Genomic DNA, 12,357 nt, shown 5'->3' with positions numbered 1-12,357 from the left:
CCTTAAGTTGTAACTATGGTCTGCTCTTAGATCTTTGTTATCTTCCTAAGTTGTCCAGCTTGTATGGCTTCTGTTTAAGGAGTTTCTTCTCTTGTTTTGATCATATTTGTAAATTGTGGAAGGATGTCTCACCCTTGTTGATCTTTTTAATTAATAGAAAATATATAATTTGTTTCTAATATAAAGATAAAAACTAAAAAGCAACTTCAAACAAGAAGAAAGAAAAAATAATCATCTCCACATCAAGAAAAGAATGGCAAAGCCTAATGAATGCAAGGGAGGGGAAATTTTCCAACCAACTTAACAGAGGAAGAGACTTCCCTCTTGGTCTGCCCATCTACACTTTCACACAGAGGAACAACAAATCTATAAGAGAGATTAACAATCTGATAAAACCACCAACCACCAATCATATCTCCAAGAACTTCTCCCAGCATGAAAAACAAAAGCTATAATAGTTATTGAATCCCTCTCCACCATATAGTTAGTAACACCCTTTTCCAATAGAGCTAAAGCCTTAGCCTCAATAGAATGTCCAACACGCACAAGGTTTTGAAAAGGTTCTAAAAATCCCACACAATAGTCTCTAATAATTCCTCCAATGCCCATCTAACATGAGGTATTGGGTAGGTAAGGGAGTCACAATGACCATGTAAATGATAATCAGAAATGAGTATTCTATGGATTCATGGTTTTGAAATTCCTAAAAATTTCAATCTAATAAGAGCCTCACAAAATTTTTGCGGATTAGTATATTTATGACTAGCTTCTCCTATTCACTCAAACCTTTAATGGAACCCCACAACATTCCTCTTGAGAATATTGAGAAGTTTAACATGCATTACTATAAACAAGAAAACATGAGAAGCATTACTTCTCCATCAGATCATAGACATTCATTCCATAAAAGTGCGAGTCTGTTTCCATACAGTATCAATATCAAATTTTCTTAGCTTTCCTCCTCGCATACTATTAATGGAAAGCTTTAAAAGATGGACATTGTTGCCATAGGATAGAATCGTTTTTTTTATAGGTTTAAAAATTGGGTTAGAGATCCATGGAGTGCCTTAATTGGATGTCTGTTAACAGGAAAGCCCGAAAGCCATTCCTGTCCCTGTCAGGGGAGACACCAACTGTCTCTCCTTTCTACGAATCTAGGATAGAATTTTAATCCTCCTCATCTATAATTAGCTCATGCTTATGGCTAAACATTCTCACAGAAGTAAAAAATTTCTAATGTCATTTTTCCTTTTGAATACTATTTTTAGATGTTGCTAATGTTATATTACGCTCACGAAACTGCTTTTGTTTTCAGTTCTATTTCATGCTACATGATGATCTAGGCTACCTGGTTGAGAAGCTTACTGCAAATCTTCTGATCCATGATCCCATTATCAAACAAAATTCCTTACTGAAAGTTTATTTTATCAATCCCATGGAGGCATGTGTTAGGCATCCTATGCATAACTTTCTGAAATGTGTGAGGCATCGTATATAAGGGAATATTATGTGCATGGTCAATTTTGTTGACTGGTTTGGTAGGTTTGGTGCGCCTTAACCCTTTACTTTTGTATTATCTGTATTTTTTATTAATACTATTTTCTGTGTGCTTATTATTTATATATATATTCATCCTATATATATTCATCCTGATAGGACTCTTGCAAAATTTATTACTTCTCTTATTCACATTATGGATTTCGAAAGCCTATTTCTTTCTTGTATGATTTTCAGTTACTGTTTTATGATTGGTCTAGTGATTGGTATATTTGAATGGCATTATTTGGTGAGGTTGTGGTTGGTTCTTGGTTTGCCAATGAGCATAATGGACATAAGCTCCACTTTTTTTTGAGAGGTGGAGGGATGAAAAGATTTTTTTATAGGTAAAAGCAATCTATAAAAAAAGATTTTTTTTATAGATAAAAAGATTGGTCTAGTGATTGGTATATTTGAATGGCACTATTTGGTGAGGTTGTGGTTGGTTCTTGGTTTGCCAATGAGCATAATGGACATAAGCTCCACTTTTTTTTGAGAGGTGGAGGGATGAAAAAGATTTTTTTATAGGTAAAAGCAATTGTATTAAAAGTGCCTAAAACGCACCTGAAGTATGCACAAGATGTATACAAGGCCAAAAAAGGGGAGGGATTCACAAATGAAAGAGATGACAGGTGATTGGCAAATACAGGAGTATTTTCCAGAATCTTACCACACTTGAAGATTCAAGAAATTCTTCTATTTTACATGTGTATACAAACTTTATAGATTTCCAATGCCCATAGTCTTACATATGTCCAAGGGATTGGAACATCAAATTTTGGGGTTATATATAGCAGATAAATTGCACAGCAAGGGTCCAATCAAACATCAGCCTGAAGGTCATTTTCCTTTTGTTTAGCCTTTTGTATTATTAACACACAAATTAAGATATGCACATGCCAATTCTAAAAGCAATTACTCACCTCACCATGTGCAAGATGTTGTAGAAACTTATCCTCAAATTCACGGCAAAGCTGCAAAGCAATAGCCCTTGTGCCCTCAACACTGTCAACCATTTGTTCACCAAGCCTGACTAATTCCTCCTGAACAATTTGAGACTTTCCCTGAAGCCTGCAGAGTGTTGTAAAGACTGAGCATATCAAAAGCCCAAGTTGACTAAGAAATATGCATGCTAAAACCACCAACATGCATCCATTCAGCAGCATGGGTTCAATTTCCATGCTTTAAGCGCAACTTAATTTAAGAAAAAGGACAACAAATCTTTCAAAAAATAACAACAAAAACTAGCGATGGATGCAACATACAGAACTATAAACGAGAGCCTAGTTAAGGATGTTCTCTTGCACCTGTATGGACATAAACTTTTGAGAAGTTATGATCAAGACGCCAAGAAGCAAGGTAGATCAGAAGAAATTTGGAACTGGTAGCTACCTTGTCAACCAGGCTAGCTACACCTCTAGTGGAAAAACCTTGAACTAGTGTTTCAGAGAGATGATTAAACATTTCATGCAGCTAATTAGATTCACCTCAGACCAGGAAGCAGAGTTGTGTCTAGGCTGCTTGATAAGATTCATCAAGTGGTATTATTCTAAGAGACATCCTCCTACTACCTAATCCACTGTCTCGAATAACCTCACAAAGGATGCCTTATCTTTTAGTTTTAATTTGTCACACAGCTTACAAACCTAATAGCACAGCCACGCCCACACCCCAAACCCAAACCCCCCCCCCCCCCCCCCCAAAAAAAAAAAAAAAGAAAGGTTCCAACATAAACCACTTCCACATGCGCACACACCCAAGAGGTAAACAGTAGATATGCGAAATATGGATTCAATAAACATGGCAGCTTTTAGTTAAGGGGCACATATTGGGAATTTTAATTACAAATATAGGATGATCTCTGCCCTATTCTGGCATTTTATCTAAAAACAACAATTTTATTCCCATGGGAAAAAGGGGAACAACAAACATATGGCATTAAGCAGACAAAAATGTATGCAGCAGTGCCAAAAGATAACAGTTAATAGTCATCATATAAACAATGAATTTCTTTAAAATAAAATAAACAGGTCCAAACAGTAGCTAGAAAAAGTAAATACCCTGAGAGGAGATTTGGAAGCCTGACTTTCATACGATTACGAATCTGTTGAGCAAGGGCGTCCACCAAAGCTACTCTTCCAAGCTTGTTCTGAGGGGCTCCAGGTAATATAGATTTAAGAGTTTCACTCTCAGCTCGCCAAGCAGTTTCTAAAGAATTCTCAGACCCAGCATTTCCAGATTGAGCAGAAGCTATAGAAACAGATTGACCGATTAAAGCAACCCATGGGATATCAGAAGTGCTCCGTGGTCCCTGATTTGACAAGAGAGCCTGAACAGCAGCAAGGATTTTGGGTTCCCCTGCTGCTTGATCTATTTTACTAATCACACCAATTGTTCTGGTACCTACAATCAAGAAAACAAAAGTTATTTACTTACAAGAAAAAAAGCGTCAAAATTGTTAGCAAATTTCCATCTCAACAGAACAAATTTTCAAAAGAAAATAGTTGTACATATTTTTTTAAAACAAGCACATAAAAAGACACGAATATAACAGTAAACCCACTATCTGCATCATATTCCTTCGCAATTCGAAGCGCTCGGGATGAAGAAATTTCTGGTGCTTGGGCAGCAGGTGTTATAACTAGTAAAATTGCATCATTGTGTTGAACATAGCCACTGATCTGAAAAAAGGACAGATTAGAAGATCAAACATACTTCCAACCATATCATTTTTAAGAACTCAATCTGAACCTGAAAAATAATATAAAAAAGAATAAATTGAGCTAAATCTATCAAAGACGGTCAGTAATGCCCACCAAATACCTTTTCATGAAAGTTAAGACAAAAGAAGACGATTAGCAGCCACTTACCATTGAATCATCCACAATGCGTTGATCCAATCCAGGTAAATCGATTAATTTCAATGGTGGAGCTGGAGTATGAAGAAAAAACCAGAAAAGAAATTCCATCATCAGTGAAAACAAGGAGTGTAAAAAATGAAACAACAAACAATATGCACACATAGAACAGCAAACATATACAAATTCTAACCATAGGCTAAAGTTGTTAGGCCAAGAAGTGCCCCACCAGCTAGAAAATATCAACAATGCCAGGATCTGATCCAAATTAATGGTCCAATATAGGAAATGAGTGAACAATAGCCCCTCAAGTGAGTCATCTTGAGTACCTCGATGCATCACAATACCAATTAGCCATATGGATTCATCTCAGTCTAACTCATTGGACAATATGGTCTTTTTTATTAGAGTTTGTCCAAATATTTACGTATAGGGGTATTCATGTATTTTTTTTAACAAAATAAAATACTAGCATATATAAAGAGATAGGAAGAAACCCTACCCTCTCCAGTCCTTTTCTCTCTTTTCCTTCTTACTCCTGTTCTATTTCTTTTTGTGACATTAATCAGATAGATTCAAAACTCAACATGAACACTTCTAAATTGGAGCTGTGCCTATTCAAACACGGTCAAGCATGTCAATTCTCGACATCTGTTGTGAACTCCCAAATATGCCCAAATTTTAAAATGAAAAATAACAGATAATAAAAAAATATTTCCAAGATGAATGCATCAAAAACAACAATTCACTTTAATGAATTTGAAAGCACAAAGAAGAATGTGTTATCCTACAAAAAAAAATTGATAGGCAAATAATAAGATTTCATAAATAAACGCCAAAAGAACAATGCACCAAAGCACATAGGGGTAATACAATGGATGCCAAAAAGGAACATCCAAAGTTGTTAGCTCGTAAAACGTATCATGTATCCTTTTTCTATTTCTTTGTATTGTCCATTGTATCATATCGTGTATCATAAGCTTTTTATATAGTGAAAAATAAATAGAAAGAATATGAATATGTATGTATATCCATTGAAAGTATGAAGTTTTTTTTTTAAGTCCATTGAAAGTATGAACTACAGAGTAATTTTTTTTTTATTTTTTTTTTTTGATAAGTAAACAGGTATTGTATTAATAAAAAGGTATAGACAACATATACATATACAAAAAACCAATAGGGACGATAACACAACCGAACCCTACAAGGAACCTAACCAATGCACAAAATCTACTTCTCCTAACCAATGCACAAAATCTACCAAAGAAGTAATGTTATCCCCCATGTACACTCTAAGCCAATCCCAAAATAAATACAAAAAAGAACTTCTAAGAATGAAAGGGACTCAATTTTCTTAATAACTTTTAATAAGTATAGAGTAATATATAATCAATTTTATAAAAGATAGTAAGATCTAAAGAGTTAAACTATATCATATCATATGAAAACATTGATTGTTAAGTTTTTGACATGTTCAAGTTAACAAAATATGACTTTAATATATAGATTCATCCATAATCCTCAAAAATAAACTTCTTCAATTTTTAGTTATGATTTTTAGTTTCAAAATCTAATTAGGCATATGCACTTACTGTGTTGTGTGTGTGTGTGTGTGTGTGTGTGTGTGTGTGTCTCTCTCTCTCTCTCTCTCTCTCTATATATATATATACACATATGGATATATCCAAGTTCCAACTTTTAAGGTTCATCATCATTCTTTTTCCACCAAAAAAGAAATTAAAAAAAGCTATTATATTTTGTAAAAAATAAAAAAGTATTCACTAATCACCATCATTTTCATTGTCAACATTCAAATGAATTAGTACTTATATTCATTGTAAAAATAAACTTACTTGACTTCTAATATAACATTAAACAACAAGAATGTAGCTTTTCATATAAGATTATTTCACCTATTTCTCATTTTTATGATCAATTTTTAATCTTTTAGTATATTTTAAACAATTAATATAATAAATTCTTTTAACAAAAAAAACTAGTTCGATTTTTTTTAAAAAAAATTATAGAAAATAGTTAAAAATGTATATATCGTTGTATCGTAATATCACGTATCATATATGTATCGTAAGATACACTTTAAAATAAGATATGGATTGCGATAAGTATCGATTTCTATATTAAAAAAAAATGTATCATATCATGTATCCTAAGTTTTCAACAACTATGGGCACATCCAAAATGAAGGGACACAAAAATAGCTTCAGCCTAACTAATAAACAAAATCAACTAAAGGCATAGAACCATCTACATACAACTTCACCCACAAAAAAAGATTATTAAAAAAAGAACTTTTCAGAGCGTGATCTAACTGCTCCTCATTATCAAATGAACTTCAAAAAATTAAACTTAGAAAAATTATAAATTCTGAACAAAAAAAGAGAACAAGTACAACCAAGAGCTCATGGACAAAACAAAAACCAAGGCAAAGAATTAAAACAACCAAACCTACAACTCAAGGAGGTATAAAATCCTTCACAAAGAAAACAAACAATGCAATTATATCATGCACCAACCTGTACTAGTGCGAAGCTTCAGATATATTTCATCACGACTCTTGCCTGATGAACTCTTACTAAGCCTATCCTGTAGAGAATGCCGAAGAGCACCTATAATACACCAAAAAAGAAAACAAGGGTCATGGTTAAAGCCATCATAATAACAATTCAGTCCATTTTAAATTGCTACCAATGGATCTATGCAGTTGATATACATCAACATGTGATGGTGGAGAACCTTTAGGGGAGCAAAGTAAAATTATAGGCCCTATGGTAAGAGGCCTTACTTGCAGAAACTTGCTGAGATTTATTGTCAATTTGCAATATGATCGATCTACTGCTTACAGAAGCATCCCTATTTAAATCAATGCTTATGGGAGCGCGAGTAGCACCATTTTCACCAGTTGGCTGTCCAATATAATTGTAAAAACAGAAACATCAGATTGGACATCATTCTTGCCATGAGTTCATCAATAAAAATTAGTTTCTTAAACAAACAGAAAGACCTGAACTGCAAATGACTTACCAAAACAGGATGCCCAATAAGACTGTTGAGCACAGCTGATTTACCAGCACCCTGACCAATTTGTCCACAAAAGGGCAAAATATTAAGTTTCCATATCAAAGGTAGCATTTTGTTTTTTGACAGATAAGAAGATAAATATATTAGAAAGGGCCGCCAAAAGAGCGACCCATGGTTCCATATCATAGGTAGCGTAATAACAATAAAAGCATGTCTGACAAAAACAAGCAAAAATATAAAGGTTCATAAGTTATAATTTTGTTCTCACATCATTTCACTATATTAATCCTAGCTCCCTATAATGCCATAAGCAAAAAACAGTTCAACTGAACGGTAAGACATGGTGCAGAAACCAACATGTGAAATATCAAATGGCATGAAGCCGGCTAATTAATGCAAATGTAGTATAACAAAGAAAATATCCATGCACATAGGATCAATCAGTTGCACCATAGTTCATTGCCATATCAAGAATCAAATTCCTATCCCATCCTTTTAATTTTGATTCAAAAGAGTCTATCATAAAATTCATGTGGATACCTATCCAACTAAAAGGTGATTAAGATTCCCTTCAAGCAAGTGCAAGGCAAACTAAACATCCTACACCTTCATTTATATCACAGAAAAGGTACTATGTACCATTGATCCTAAGCTGCAATACCGGCAACTTGGTTGAGGTATTCAAATTGCATCCTTATGAATGGCCACAACACAACAATTTGCCAGTAACAAGTGAAGCAAATTTCGTTGAAAACACCATGTTAATCGCCGAGGTCCCATGATTAAATAGCAGCCATGAAAAAATAAGTTCATCATCGAATAAAGGAGACTTGGCACTCTCCAAAAAATTCAATGATAATTTTGAACTCTTTTTAGACATGATAAACGTGAACAAAACAATAGAAAATTTAATGAATAGAAAGAGTGAAGAAGAAACCAAGTGAAGGATGCCTGAGGCTATCACTTTTAAAAAAAAATAGAAGCTCTAGGTTAATTCAATAGAAAAATCAGCAGAGGACTTAGATGGGAACATCTCCAAGCAGAATCCAACCTTCGTCTTTAGTTCTACTATAATCATGATCCTAAAAGATTCAATAAATTTGAGTTAATTTGAAGTTCCATGTTCAACAGAAGAGCAAAATTGAAGTGAACTCTAAATGCAATCATTTAAAGATTCAATAATTACAAGTTATTAAACTCTAAATGCAAATAAACACATGATGAAATCCGCAGATTCAATTGCGCCCCTCAATCCCTTGCACATTATTGAAATCGAAGCACACACATTTACTAAAAATCCATTCCCACCATTTTTCCACCAATCTAAACCCCCACAATCTATCATTTCCCAATTATCCTCAATAAAAAACACAGATTTTCAATCACACTCCTCTAAGAACAACAAATCTATGCAAGCATCCTCTTGATTTCTGCCAACCATTCCCACCACTTTCCATCAAAACAAACAAATTTAGGTGAACTTGCATATATTAAAAGCTCAAAAAGCAAAGTTTAACTGAATCTGAATAATAAAGAATCAGTTAGCACTCCAAATGCGTATTCCCACAGAACCGAATCTGCAAATTCAATACCAATTCCCAGCATTTTTCCACCAATTCAAACTCCCACAATTTCAAATGTCCCCAACCCAAATCTACACACCCATCAACCATTTCCACCGAACCAAGCACATCCAAACTCTCACCCTCTATCCCGTACCGCCAAATCCAAAACCCAGAAACAAAACCGCCAGATCCAAAAAGATCCAACCAGACCCACATCACGAATCCAAAACCAACGAAGATTCCACTCACCACATTGCCAAGAGCAACAACATTCAGAAACGTCGACGGCCTCTTCGAAGACGACGCCGACTCGTCCACATCCTCATCAGCCAGCAACGCCGCCGCTTGGCGCATCGAGTCGGAGAGCTGCACCAATTCATCGATCGCCTCCATGAGAGATCGATATGAAGGACAAGACACAGATACAAATCAACAACAAAATAAGGGTTGTGGGAATCCAAAAATCAAGAGATAGAAATAGATAAGAAACCCTAGATTTTGAGAAGAAAAAAGGGGAGAGATGAGATCTAGGGCTTGAGGAAAGATTTGAAAAAAAAAAGGGAAAATGGGATTTTTGAATGGCGGTGTGATGATGCAAATGGGGGAGTTTTGTGGGGGAATCAACAGAGAAAATGAAGGGCTGGGGGGTGGGGGGAAATGGGGTGCTTTTTTCTCTCTCTACTTTCTCTCTCCTTGTAATAAAATTATAAAAATGAGTTTGTGCTCCCAAATTTTGAATCCTTGTTTGGTTGGAGATAAAATGAAATTTTAGTGAAAAAAATTTAAATATGTTATGCCACATGTTATATTCCATCAATTATTTATTCAAATTCTTATAAAATAATTTATTTTAAAATTAATTTTTTCAAAATTATTTCCCAAATTATTAGATTCAAATATCTTTTTAATTATTATTGAATTAATGAAATTTCCAATTTAGATTTTTTTTAAAATAAAAAATTTACATTTATACTAAATCCAAATGCTTTAAAAATAAATTCTCAATTCCTTTGGAAACAAGATTTTGTTTAGAAACTTATACATAAAAACTAGATATTTTAAATTTATTTTCCTTCAATTTCCTATACACTTACTTATGATACAAAAACTTTACATAAAAGAAAATCTAAAAATGCTTTAAATTTATTATTAAAAAATAACATATTTTTTAAAGAAATTATTAGAAAATTAGTTTCAATAATAAAAATTTGTCAAACATATTCATATAAGTTATAAAAATATTTTATGTTTTGAATATCAAAAAAATTATATTCTATAATAAAACAAAAAATAATGTGTTTTATAAGAACATATTTTAATTATTTAAATTTATTATTCAAATAATCTTTTTAAAAAATAATGAGATAAATATGAAGAATAATTGAAAATAAAATATTATATATAAAATTTATTTTAAAACATATAAAATTGAAAATATTTTTTGGTTCTCATTTAAGTGTCCATTTGATAATAATTTTCAATAACAATTTTCTATTTTTCATAACAAAAAAATAAGAAAATATGTTTATCAATTAGAAAATATAGTATTTTTAGATAAATAACATTTTAAAATTATTTTCATTTATTTTTTTATGATTGTTTAAAAAAAATAAATATATAAAATAATTAAAAATAAAACATTAGATATAAATTTTATTTTAAAACATATTTAAAAATATTAAAATAAGTTTAAAACATTTCAAAATTTCTAATAGACTTGTATTCCATAAAATATTGAAGAACAATTTTTTTTAAAAACTATTTTTAAAAACAGTTATCAAATAAAACTAAAAAGAACAATTTTAAAAAACTACTTACAAAACTTATTTTTCGAAAAAGTATCCAAACAAACCTTAATTTTTTGTTTTTTTTTTTTATAGTTCAAGAAAAATATGGATGATAAGAATATTGGAATTTGCCACAAGGGCTAGTACTGTTCTTAAAATGGTGGAGTTGGGCATATTGGGCATGAGTGTGGTATCACCCACCCACTACATAACAAACCCTTTTTTCTGAAAAATAAAAGGAATCCCGTGTCAAAAAAAGAAGGAAAAAAGAAATGTTAACAAGACAAGAAGAGAAATAGACTATAGTGATGGCCCTCCAATATATAAAGTGGCAATTGGCTCATCAATGCACCCCACCAATAAAAGATCATGGAGACATCTCCCCAACTTTGAAGTACCCATTTTGCCTTTGGCCCCAACAATGAAATTCAATCTCAAAGCAAACAAAATCAAAATAATATTTAGTATGTTTTTATTTTTATTTTTAGGTTTTGAAATTTTTTAAAAATAGAAACAATTTTTTTACACTATTTTTCATTTTACTTTTTACATGTATATGTATATATATAACACAAAATATGAAAAGTTTGAGATCTTATTATCAGACTACTTAGAGGGGTGAATAGGTAATACTCCTTCTTATAGCTCGGTTTTTATTTTTATATTTCGCTAAAGGAAATAGGAAGTAGAAGATAAACAATATATATATACGAAAAGTCACCCACAAAGTCTTTCATAAACTTTGTGAATGTAAAAACTATGGACTTTAAAAATCACATAGCTCAAATTCATTATATCAAAGGAAAAATATATAGAATTGCCTAACATAAACTATATCTAATGTTGGGGTTGTTAGAGTTATAGTTGAAGTTGTCAAAAGTTCACTCGATTAATAAATCCTAGTATTTAGGACATGTAGGTAGAGTCTGACCATTTCCTTAGTCATTTACCATGTTATTAGGACCTGTAAAATGTGGGTTGTTTGTTTCCAATTTTATATCTTTGTAAGACTTAAATAAGCCAACAACTTGTTTTGAATTCAATGACATTAATTTTTCAGATATTTTTCTGAATTGCTTTGTGCTTAGAGTTTACAACAATCTGGTATCAAAGCCCCATCACGAGGCCTGATTGTGAGAGAAAATAAACTGCAGTTTCCAGTTTCTTAAGAAGAGACATAGTGAGAAGAGAGAGAATCGAAGTATGGCAACTGAAAATAATTTCGTTCAACCCGCAATTCCTAAGTTTAATGGCCATTATGATCATTGGTCCATGCTTATGGAGAATTTTCTTTGTTCAAAGGAGTATTGGAGTTTGGTGGAGATTGGAATCCCTCCTGCAACAAGGAGTGGAGTTTACTGAAGCACAACAAAAATCAATTGTAGACCAAAAGTTGAAAGACTTGAAGGTTAAGAATTATTTGTTCCAAGCCATTGATTGAACCATTATGGAGACGATCCTCAATAGAGACATTGCCAAGCACATCTGGGACTCTATGAAGCAGAAGAACCAGGGTTCCACAAGAGTCAAAAGAACACAACTCCAAGCTCTTCGGAAGGAGTTTGAGGTTTT

At 32.6% G+C, this 12,357-nt stretch overlaps 1 protein-coding gene and 1 non-coding gene across 2 annotated transcripts in view; both read right to left on the bottom strand.

Moving 5' to 3' along the window:
• Positions 1 to 9,754, bottom strand: part of LOC100245514 (dynamin-2A) — a 30,376-nt gene extending 20,622 nt beyond the window's left edge. The window contains exons 1-8 of the mRNA XM_002268275.4: positions 9,248 to 9,754; positions 7,437 to 7,487; positions 7,198 to 7,318; positions 6,929 to 7,021; positions 4,407 to 4,468; positions 4,100 to 4,217; positions 3,597 to 3,939; positions 2,460 to 2,607 (exon numbers count right to left, since the gene is read on the bottom strand). Coding sequence (XP_002268311.1) covers positions 2,460 to 2,607; positions 3,597 to 3,939; positions 4,100 to 4,217; positions 4,407 to 4,468; positions 6,929 to 7,021; positions 7,198 to 7,318; positions 7,437 to 7,487; positions 9,248 to 9,391 — 1,080 coding nt within the window. The 5' untranslated portion in view covers positions 9,392 to 9,754. The remainder of the gene's footprint in view (positions 1 to 2,459; positions 2,608 to 3,596; positions 3,940 to 4,099; positions 4,218 to 4,406; positions 4,469 to 6,928; positions 7,022 to 7,197; positions 7,319 to 7,436; positions 7,488 to 9,247) is intronic.
• LOC132254831 (U6atac minor spliceosomal RNA) lies at positions 1,038 to 1,156 on the bottom strand. The gene has a single exon (XR_009467212.1). It is a non-coding gene; the product is annotated as a U6atac minor spliceosomal RNA (small nuclear RNA).
• Positions 9,755 to 12,357: the final 2,603 nt, after the last annotated feature.

Source organism: Vitis vinifera, chromosome 12 (genome assembly GCF_030704535.1).
Source record: "Vitis vinifera cultivar Pinot Noir 40024 chromosome 12, ASM3070453v1".
Taxonomy (NCBI): domain Eukaryota; kingdom Viridiplantae; phylum Streptophyta; class Magnoliopsida; order Vitales; family Vitaceae; genus Vitis; species Vitis vinifera.
Note: the sequence above shows the minus strand (reverse complement) of the source record. Positions and strands in the feature narration are given on the sequence as shown.